Source organism: Melanotaenia boesemani, chromosome 2 (genome assembly GCF_017639745.1).
Source record: "Melanotaenia boesemani isolate fMelBoe1 chromosome 2, fMelBoe1.pri, whole genome shotgun sequence".
Taxonomy (NCBI): Eukaryota; Metazoa; Chordata; class Actinopteri; order Atheriniformes; family Melanotaeniidae; genus Melanotaenia; species Melanotaenia boesemani.
Genome location: NC_055683.1, coordinates 12,444,832 through 12,455,642, shown reverse-complemented (window position 1 = coordinate 12,455,642; position 10,811 = coordinate 12,444,832). Strand labels below are relative to the sequence as shown.

The 10,811-nt window shown below is 40.3% G+C and overlaps 1 protein-coding gene across 2 annotated transcripts; it reads right to left on the bottom strand.

Moving 5' to 3' along the window:
* Nucleotides 1–185: 185 nt before the first annotated feature.
* Nucleotides 186–10,570, bottom strand: LOC121630046 (casein kinase I). 2 transcript variants are annotated; one of them, XM_041970094.1, is made up of 11 exons: nucleotides 10,342–10,570; nucleotides 7,663–7,753; nucleotides 7,315–7,425; nucleotides 6,840–6,988; nucleotides 5,967–6,195; nucleotides 4,098–4,268; nucleotides 3,768–3,916; nucleotides 3,428–3,623; nucleotides 3,166–3,272; nucleotides 2,104–2,171; nucleotides 186–2,001 (listed from the first exon to the last, which is right to left on the bottom strand). In XM_041970094.1, exons 2-10 carry the CDS (start codon nucleotides 7,736–7,738, stop codon nucleotides 2,139–2,141), a joined length of 1,221 nt encoding a protein of 406 aa, XP_041826028.1. In that variant the 5' UTR covers nucleotides 7,739–7,753; nucleotides 10,342–10,570; the 3' UTR covers nucleotides 186–2,001; nucleotides 2,104–2,138. The 2 variants fall into 2 exon arrangements, with proteins under 2 accessions (XP_041826028.1, XP_041826020.1); XM_041970086.1 differs by having other exon boundaries at nucleotides 3,166–3,305; nucleotides 10,342–10,568.
* Nucleotides 10,571–10,811: the final 241 nt, after the last annotated feature.

The following is a 10,811-nucleotide window of genomic DNA, read 5'->3' as shown; positions in this document are numbered from 1 at the left end:
GCTAGTAGCTACTGCCCAATGCGCATGCGCAGACAGGCTTCGGCAGAACTGTTTTCTCACTATAAACGTAACGTAATGCAGTCCATTTGTGTCCAGCCCCCCTCCTCCCTACAAAGACAAACACACCTTTTCTAACCTTCCACACCAAGGACTGCGCAAAAGATTATCAAGAAACAGTCGTCAGCAACGTTATCAATTTTTATTACTTCATAAAATATACACAAATACTGTAAATAAAGTGTGTTAAAGAACTGTACAGGATATTAGTACACAATACACAAAGTGAAATTCCCCTCCTCATCTTCTTGTACATCATCCCAAAAAGTTACAATGCCACTGGGTCATGGTGGCCTGTACAAAGGTAATTACACACAGTACACTGCCACATGCACACAAAAATCCCTGCAGTTGCACCAATTATGCTTTCCTCTGAATGACATCATCAGGGTTAAAAGGTTAAAATCCAAATGTGACATCAAGCTGTTAATATATAATTATGGCAGAAGGAATACTTAAAAGTCCCTAGTATTGCAGTACAGCATATAGTGGACAAGCAGAATTAGAACAAAGAAATAATAAAATAAAGATACTCATAAGTTACAAGAAAGACAGGCAAATAAACAAGTATTGCATAAATAGGACAAATTTAAAAGTGATAACATGCATACAGGATGTGGCTTTATTGTTAGCAGGGATTTGCTGTATCACACACTTGCTCACATTCACACAAAGAAACTGTTTGATGACCCAGCTGGCAAGGCAACAGTCACCCATCCCCCAAGTTTAATACTTTTTAAATGCCCCCAATTACGAATTCAGACCCTATTTAGTCATTAGTATGCATTTTTCTACTTTACACCTTTACAACAAATAAACCACAATTTGGCTTTACATTGAAATAATTAAAAAAATATTTACAGTGGAGTAAACAAAAAAAGATAAAAGAAAATCCAATGACCCAACCCGCCCCAAAAAATGTCACCATTAACAGAACTTGCCCTCCTCCCCTCCCATATAGCCTCTAATAAAAGAATAAAAAATAAAGTAATATTAAGAATCATAAAAACTGCAGCCACTTTTTAAAATTTTTATTTCTGCAGCCAAAATGGGGCTGCCACGGATTCTGGTTAAATAACAGTATGCTGAGAATTTCCTGAGGAGCTTCCCTCAAGATTTGGGAGTGTGTCCTTCCAAAATCCACAGTCGTACTTAACCTTACCCACTAACATTAAATGTAAAGAAAACACTCAAGTTAAAACAGGAAAAGAGAAGGGTGCTGAAGATTTTGATGGCAAAGTTTTGAAGGACAGTAATTCATCACAAAATTGGATGAAGGGCAAGCAATCACTTCACCAGAAACATTTCGACACCTAAAACATCACTTACTTACTTATCCTTTTCAAAGTTGCCTTTCTTGTCCGCTATTATCTCATCTACACATCCCCATTTTAAAAATTCTGTAATATTTCTATTAAGCTGTCGTTTCTTAAAAACACAAAGAAAAGGCAAAGATTGGAAATTAAAACTCCAATTTAACACGTCTCCATGAAAAATGAAGATGGCATTTACTGAAGTTACTGTTGCCAAGTTAAAACAAATTTATTACCGAGTCTTTGTCAGCCTTTGATAAGAAACATGCATGTCCCTGATACCCATTTGCTCCTTTGATGCAGACAGTTTTTCACATTTGTCAGAGAATTGAGGGAATGTTTTGAGGAAAAGGAGGGCAGGAATGAGCAACTGGCAAAGTGCAGCATTGTCATTAGCTTTTCGTATTGTGGTAGTGATCCAGGGTTCAGCAAAGAGGGTCCACGTCAGAATGCAGGTTGGATAACTTCATGTATTTCTTTGAATTCTTGACAGGTTTACAGTCTTGTTCCAAAGAGCGACACGTCCTTTAACAAATCGGCATTTCATTAAACGGGAGGAGGGGTGGGTGTGGAGACAAAGGGGGGAAAAAAACACAAAAAAAAAACATAGCGGCAAATACTCCTTGGAGCCCTGAAAAAAGAAAAAGAAAAAAAAGGATAGAAATGTTTTAATGGGTGAGACAGTACATTAGCTGAGCAGGTAAAGGACAAAATTCGTGAAGCCAGAGCTCACCTGTCATTTTCACTTGCATGCAGAGCCGAGGAATTTCACTTCCCCACATGCTCAAACGGCACGCTGACCTGCAAGCCACAAAGATTCAAGAGGAGGAACCGGTGATTAAGTTCACACTCACACAGGAAGCTACTAATGGACCATGTGTGTTGAGGCCGATTTAATTTTCAGGTCATACGTAAAATGTGCTTAGATATAATGTAAACAATAACACTTTGTATGATATGCCCTTAGATATGGATTGTTGTCGTCATTGCAGAGATGTCTCACTCTTACTCATGATAATAAAGAACCAGGTCTGTGTGTGCCAGATAGAAGAACAACGCAAACAATGTGCAGACAGCTGATGTTATTACTGATAAATGTTTGTGCATATGCTGAGACATTCATTTTTTCATGCTAGAAAATGATTCTTTGATCCTATTATACCAAAAATGCTGTACTGCTTTCTGTCGCATTTACTCCCTGATCTATCAGCTTAATAAAACTCAGAAAGATAACTTGGCTTGTTTACCAAGGCTTTATTTTGCAATAATAATAATAATAATAATAATAATAATAATAATAAGTGTGAAGGAGGAGGACCATCCATTATTAGATGCAAGGCATGCAGATCTATACACACAAAGTGCCTGTTCCTGAGATATCTGATAACACAGGACAGACTTCAGTACTTAACATGGGCATTTTTAATCAAGCATTATTCTAGTCTATCTGCTGCAACCGCAACTTTATTTATAACGGACTTTAAAAACAAAGTTGGACGAAGATCTACAATGTGCACATAACATTACCTCTAAAAGACTACTTTGTTGAGCCATTGTTTAAATAGGTGCATCTCTCAAATGCATAGCCTCGTAAGTTGTAGAGATTATTCTGTTTTGCTGTTACTGTCCTTGTTGTTTTTTTTTTTGTTTGTTTTTTTTAATCAATGTCTGCATATGTTTGGCTTGAATTAGGTGTCACAAAGGGGCTTATTCATACTGTTCATTTCTAATGAATAAATTAGTTTGACACATCCTGTGTGTGCCAAGCCAAAGCTGCTGCAGATGGTGCGCTCACCTGGGATGTTGAAATTCTCGACTGGTCGTGGCGGGCTGTGAGGTCGGAAGATGACACGTTGGCAGGCGCCCCACGATGTAACCGCATGCTAACCTTCCTCTCCCGTTCTGCACGAGATATTGCACGAGGTGACGTGTTGCCTGAGTTGAAGAATTAACAGTCCACATTTGATGCAGATATTAAGACTCCAATCTCAATGTGCTGTCATATTTAAAGACAGATACGGGTTTGAAATCTGAAATCAGTTTAGCTGTAGACTCACCAGACTGCTGGACCCGTGAGGCAGGGTTAGACATGGCTTGCTCTGGCCCATTCCTGACCCTGTTGGGAGCTCCGGGGGTGGGACCTTGAGGGAGGCCTCGTGATGCGGACACCCTAGGTGCTCCTCCGATCCGCTCGTCTCGCTCATCTCCTGTCCTCCTGTCCCGATCCCCATCCTCGGCTGTCCGACTGGCACCCTGATAAAAGTGATCAACCAAATTCAAGATCTCCAGTGAAACAGTACTTTTAAATCATATGCATTATATGATATAAAAAAATTAATGAAAGACACCAAAATAACGTGCAACAATTTACACTCTAAAGATTCACTGCAAACTTACAAATTTGAGCATGTTCCAGTCGAAAACGTAATCGTAGGAGAAACCCTGTCGGTGGAAAAGATTCCTGAAAAGCTGGCGTAGGTAGGAGTAGTCTGGTTTGTCATCAAAACGGAGTGAACGGCAAAAATTCAGGTATGTGGAGAACTCAGCTGTGGGAGGATAAGGCAGAAAGCCCGTGATTAGGAATGAAAAATACACTGAAAGTGTGATGTGAGAAAAAAAAAAACTCAACTGTTTTGACCTTTTGAAATTACGTAAACACTGCATAAACTAAAAACAGCATCTGTACAGAATTAAAGAAGAATGCATCTGCCTCAAAATGCCACTCACAAGGGTATCCTTTGCAAAGAACTTCAATGGGTGTGGACATTTTCTTCTCGCTGATTCGCTCATACTTCTGTCGTTTGGTTGCAGCCTTGAGGCCCTGCCAGGGGAGGGACCCCAAGTTGAAGTACATGAGAACATAACCGAGTGACTCCAGGTCATCACGCCTCGACTGCTCTGTGGACATGAACAAAAAATGCTATGATCACAATTAATTAGTTACCCATGATCCAATTTATAATTTTGATATGAAACTTCTGACTTTGTTAATATTAAAAAAATCAATATAAGAACGCATAAAATTAGTTTGAAAAAACTAATGAAAAAATTTGGGTGCATTCACACCAGGATAGTCTGCTAGACTCGGTCCGACTGGGGACTCTGTTCAGTTGTAGGGGTGCATTGTTCTCACCCTGCACTTCTCAAATGAATCAGACCTTTTAAATACCATGTTCCACTCTACAGAAGGACAATATGAGACACACAAAAGAAAAACTTTTTCGATTGGTTTGCAGAACAACTTTGGTTTCTAGTGCATAACAGCTAAATATGGAGCAGCATCAGATCCTAGCGGTGTTAGGCTGATCAGATTTCTATCAGAACTTTCACACAATTCTTCCACGTCTGACCACGAGCCATTTCTCCTGTCAAGAGCTGCCTATTGTCCCACACATGCTTATGTTTTGGTTGCATTTACAACCCGCTGAACTCACAATGCACTTTATTTTGTAGTCCGCTTCCTGTCTTGGTCTGCTTGAAATGGATCGAGACCTGCGTTTGTAGGCAGCCTGAGTACGCTTCTTAATTTGAATAAGAATTTGTAAATTCACAATCCCCCCAATGAACTTTCCAAGCAGACGGACTTGGATTTAAATCAAGAAGGCTGAAGTGAACTGGTTATGCTTTATGCAGTATCTGTGTGTGTTACCAGTAGAGTCAATCTGGAGTCCTGATATGGAGAAGGAAACAGTGGAAAAGAAGCTATTGAAAGCAAAAAAAAACTAATTTGTCATAGAACGTCTTAATCTAACCCATTTACCAAACAGGTAAATACAACAATGGAAATATCCCCTCATTTTACAAGTTTGTGATCCTTTGGATATTCCACAAAAACTAGAAAAAAACAAAACAAATACCCAGCTAAGGCAGCAAATGGGCAGCAGGTACAATACAACAACATGAGTTAGCCAGCCATATTAAAATGCTCCCTGCAAAATTCCTCACAAGTAAAACCAGATATTTTTTTCTTTTGCCTCCTTCTCTTTAAAAGTCTTCACTCACATCTATACATACAATCGGATACAGTCCTGAACAAATGGATGGTGCAAAGGGGAGAGACATCAAAAGCAAAAATCAAGTTAAATTTTTCTCAGTTTGTAGAAAATTGGGATTCAATTCTATTTTTTTTTTAATTTTCTTCATTTTTGTGTTAAGAAACCATTAAAACACTGTAAATAACATTAAGGGCTGATAAAAGAGGATGACTGATGAACACGAAACTTAAAGCATAATCAGAAGGAAGGAAAGTTTGGTATAACCTACAGTGCTTTACACCACCAGGGCATGGTTGGTCCGACATGCAGAGCAGCACTAATCAACCACATTTAGCACGGTGTGTAAGGCAGCAGTCAACAAGAAACAAATGTGAGACCCTGATGGATTTTTTTTTGTAAAACATAACTACTGCTCCAATGCTTAATAAAAGACGTGCATTTTTACTGATTTTGTTACAACTATCCACACATGCAGACACTGAACCCTGCTGGAACAGACAGACTATATTTAAAACTAAACACACACCAGCCTTCTTTAAAAAAGAGGAAAATAAACCCACAATCGAATCAGGTTTGTGTGGATCCTCCATGCCAATCTTACCAATTCCAAGATGCGTGTTGATGGAAGCGTAGCGTGCTGTTCCAGTCAAGTTCTTGTTCTCCCTGTAAGGAATGTGCTGGTGTGTGCGGGCATCTCTGTACTTCTTTGCCAGGCCAAAGTCGATGATATACACCAGGTTGCCCTTCTTGCCGAGGCCCATTAAGAAGTTATCTGGCTTTACATCTCGATGGATGAAATTCTTGGAGTGGATATACTCAATGCGACTTATCTGGAGAGTCGAGAGACATAACTATCAGGTTCTTGTGCATCTGGGAATTTACTTTGAGAATGATGATATGACACAGTCACATTATTTCCCTGTGTAGAGTTTGCATTGTTTCAATCTGTGTCACTCCGCAGTGTAAGTTGCACTCAATATATTAATAACTTGAGCTAATTCAGACCCATGAGAATGGGGTGGAGGCAATAGGACATGAGGAAAGGACATGACCCTAGACTGGAAGAGGAGAGTCAAACACCCATACAGGGCGTCTGACACAGCAGCTTGGCTGCACTTAGAACAAAAGGTGAGATTAGCTGAGAGCATCATTCATGAAATGAAATATCTAGGCCAGCACAATCTGAGGCAAAGCCAACATCCTAAAGTTCACTAGCTGTGCAAGAGTAGCAGAAACCAAAACAGCTCCAATCTTTAAAAGGAGGCTTCAGGGGAATCATGAGTAATACGTGTCGAAAGTATCAGAAAAACAAAAAACAAAACTATATAATAAAAAACTAAACTAAATCATGGCCCTCATCCCTTTTATATTTGCTTTTCTCAAAAGCAGACTATTCCATATCTCGTGGTTTTAAATAACAGGACTATTAACAGTCTTTATGTTCATGACTTTTGAAGGAAATTTCATACTGTACCATCTGGTCTGCCAAAAGCAGGACAGTTTTTAAGCTGAACTTCCGAGAGCAGAAGTTAAAAAGGTCCTCCAGACTCGGGCCAAGCAGCTCCATCACCATGACATTGTAGTCTCCCTCAGCTCCACACCACTTTATCGATGGAATACCCACTAGGCAAGACACACAATCATCACAAATCCAGCCAGATGTTCATCACTGGCATGCCTACAAATTACATTATTGGAGAAATAATGTTAACTATAAAATGTTTTCTTAAAATTAGAGAATTCTACAATTCAGAACATGTTGATGGCCATCTATGCAAGTTCATTTTAAAACTGATTTAGAACTGACAAAAGATTACAGCTTAGACATATCAATTGATACCAAAAATATCTGGCAGGTTTGGTGGGATTTCTGCACTTATAAAAATGCCAGCTTTAGAAGGAATGAGATGAAAAATCTTGACAAGCATGTCGAGGCTGTATTTGCTTACCTCCTCCTTGCATCATCTTGTAAAACTTGCTTTCAATGTGCAGCTGGGGGTGTTTGGTCTTCACGCATTCCAGCTTTATGGCTACCTCCTCACCAGTGGCAATGTTGGCACCTGAGATGTGTACAAAAATAACTACAGCTGTAAGGACATGTTCAAGAACCATGTTAGTGAACCGAGCTACAGCTGGATGAATGTGAGAGGAAGAAAAATCAACTTGAGAGCCCGGATGACAGAGGAACAGAACCCGTCCATAAATTTATTGGAAGGAACTTTATTAGCGGAGACAATTGGAAAGTTAAACAAGGCATGAGAAAAGGGAAAAATACAAAAATGTAGGTTTCTACTTACCAAGGTAGATGTCTCCAAAGGAACCACTCCCTATTTTTCGTCCCAACCGGTATTTATTCCCCACTCTCAGCTCCATGGTTGCAAGATGTCACTACAAAACAAAAACATACAACACAAATACTGTTAAAAAAAAACAAAACAAAAAACATATAAAAAGGTCAGATCATCTAAGCCCTTTTTCCCTTCTCAATACATCTATTTTTCCTGCTTCCCAAAGAGGCAGAACGAGGGAAGGTCTATCTGCTGATCACATGATGTGCATCAAACCCAGCCCCATTGACCGTGCTTTTTTTTTTTTTTTGGGAGAATGTGGCCTAAGCAGAGCTTGCTGATCAGTAAACAGCTGTCTGGTCTCCAGAAACACAAGATAAGATTTGTAGGGTAGCGAGAGGTGGAAGGGTGGGGGTTGTTGTGAGCTCAGCAGAAGCAGGGCTAATAGGAGTAAGAATACAGAGAAATTGGGGCAACACGCAAATGCCAGTTTCTACTGAGTGAATCAGAGAAAAATGCTTCACGAGTACTAGCCTTGGCACACATGAGGAAATAAAGTGCAATTTTCTGAGCCAAGCTGCACGTGATGCTGGAGCAGGATCATCACTTATTTAGCCCTCGCTACCACGCCACACTGAGCAGCCACTGCGAAAGCAGGACTAAGCTCTATGCTTGTCTGTGCTGGCACTGCCAAAGGAGGGAAGGCCCTGGCTGGCTTTATCTATGTCAAGGCCCTCAGACAATTCTGTGTAATGAACTTCAGAGCGACACGTGCTGCAGACAAGGCATTGGTGCAGAGAAACATTTATTAGACGTGTGTACCCTCAACACTAATTTGGGAATGCTGCGTCAACAAAATGCAGCATGTACAGCAATAATGAACCTTTGTCCAAAAGCAGACCTGCCTAATCTGGAAGTGACACTCCCAGTCAGACTGCGACTTCAAGTAAGTTCATATCAATGCAATACATAAAGATATGCAATTCATCTTCATTATCAACAGCTCTTTGAAGAGTGACCTCAATCCTTATCCTCAAGAGAAAGTTTCAGGACAACTCTGACCAGCAAAACTACACAAGCCCACTTTCATAGGCATGCTAACCCAAGCAAGCAGGACATCAATTGTACAGAACTACTCCTCTGCACCAATTGTGATCTCAGCTTAAATTATCCATCATACTATGCTTGATTATAAGCAGGGCATTGAAACATATCTGCAAAATAATCTCCAAAACATGTTAAAAGGATGCAATCTCAAGCAACTTGTGTTGTCCTCATTTCAGGGAAATATATATACACATAAAAAATAAATCACTAAACATGATGGCGAACGCTACCTGACACAGCTTGCCATAGTAGATGTGATGGTGACAGATGGAACTGGGTTAATAAAGGGTTAGGGTTCATTACACCAAGAGGGAGACTGCGCTGTGGCCAAAGACCAGATTTAGGGTACAACATTAATCACAAGGCTACACAGTATGAGGTATTGATTACTTATTTAGTACAGGAACAGTGGCACAAAATACTTAGTGGTTTTACACTGCATGCTTAAGACCCTGCATGCATGGTTTTCATTATTATCAACTCTGGTGTTCAGTCTAGCAATCTTTCTAATCGAGACTTAAGCATGGCAAAGATCTGTAGCGTACAAACTTAACGGCGATGTGACAAATCCCTTATTTGAGGTCTCAGAGACAGCCTGTGTAATGTGAAGCAAGAGGAATTAGCCTGTCACACTGCACTGGAAAAACAACATGTGCTATTACGGTAGTAATCGTGTACAGGAGAGTGGATTGGTCAAGACAGCCCACAACACATCTGCTGGTTTGGGGGGAGTCTTGCTAGTAGTTGTGGAGACATGGTGTCCCAAGAACGTGGTATGCAGTGGTTAAGGCTTCCATGTATTATAGAAATAAAATATGCAATGCAAAAGAAGAAAACAGAAGCGTTTTCTTTTTTGCATGCGTGTATTTCTAGACATGCATTAGTCAAATCGTGTGTTGCATGTCGTTTAGAACTCAACATTTCTCTTTAAAACAGGAAAACAAGTGTCAGATACCCAAAGCCAGAATATTTCGCAATCACTAAACAGCGTTAACGTTACGCCTCTGAAAACTGTCACTGCACAAACAAATGTTTTAGATTAGATTTGTGTACATTATCTCTCGTATTTGTTGATTTTATACGCAAACTGGTTGTTCTACAGCTGTAACAGCTGATATCATGCTACACTTGTTTCCTCGTTGCGCATCACAGTACAGCAGGTCACTTTTAGCCAGATTTAATTAAATCTGCTAAAATTCGTAACCGATAAAAAGCCATTTGATTAATTTAAATGTTTTAACTAACCTAATTTAGACATACAACGAGCAGGAATTAACTTAAGTTAACTGCTAGCTGCTGCCAGTAAGCTAGTAGAAATACGTTTACCGAACCGTTTAACGGTCGGCAAAATGAACAGCTCCTAAATTAAAGAATGCTTAGATGTGTATGTCTCACTTTGCAGCATTTTCTACGATATTAACAACCGCACCCTTGTAAGTATTGAGCTAGCCTGTGAAGACAGCTATTCCTACTACTCGCCCCCTCCCCCTCTCCTGTAAGCCGTGAATAGGAGACTCAGATTCGGTCGAATCGGGCCCCTTTTCCCCCTAGGTTTCCTCGGTTCTCCGACCCAACACTCACCCGATAACAGGTTCGTACGACAGCTGGTTAAGTTGAGGTTCTGATCCGATGGTTGTCAGTCGGACAATGACCCGACCAGAGGAGGATGGGAGCGGATTCTGGCAGCTCTCATACCCCCAGCTCTAAACTCATTCGTCGGTTGCGCTCCCTGTTGATAGTCCCTGAGATGCTCCAACTGCACAGACGGCCGTTCTCTCTACTCGACTCTGACTCCCCCTCTCGTTACTTAACAACGTGCGTGCTCACAACGTCGATGATGTCACTCCCTGGATGTCAGGGCGCAGTCATTAAAACAGAACGTCACACCTAACCTAACCACACCTTCCTCCATTAATTTAACCATTCATTAATTTTCACATTTCTTTCCCTTACTCAGTGTTGGTGGCTGTTTGGTGACTTTACAAATAATTCATGTGAACAGCCAAATTTGTGATGTCTATTCAGCCTGTTTATTAATAAACACTTGAAAC

Excerpts from the sequence above, each read along its gene's own strand:
- LOC121630046 (XM_041970086.1), bottom strand. The coding sequence starts at position 7,738 with ATGGAGCTGAGAGTGGGGAATAAATACCGGTTGGGACGAAAAATAGGG. Across the intron at positions 6,196-6,839 it reads TGCTTTTGGCAGACCAGATG|ATAAGTCGCATTGAGTATAT; the intron begins GTACAGTATGAA and ends TCGACTCTCCAG. Across the intron at positions 3,917-4,097 it reads TCTTTGCAAAGGATACCCTT|CTGAGTTCTCCACATACCTG; the intron begins GTGAGTGGCATT and ends ATCCTCCCACAG.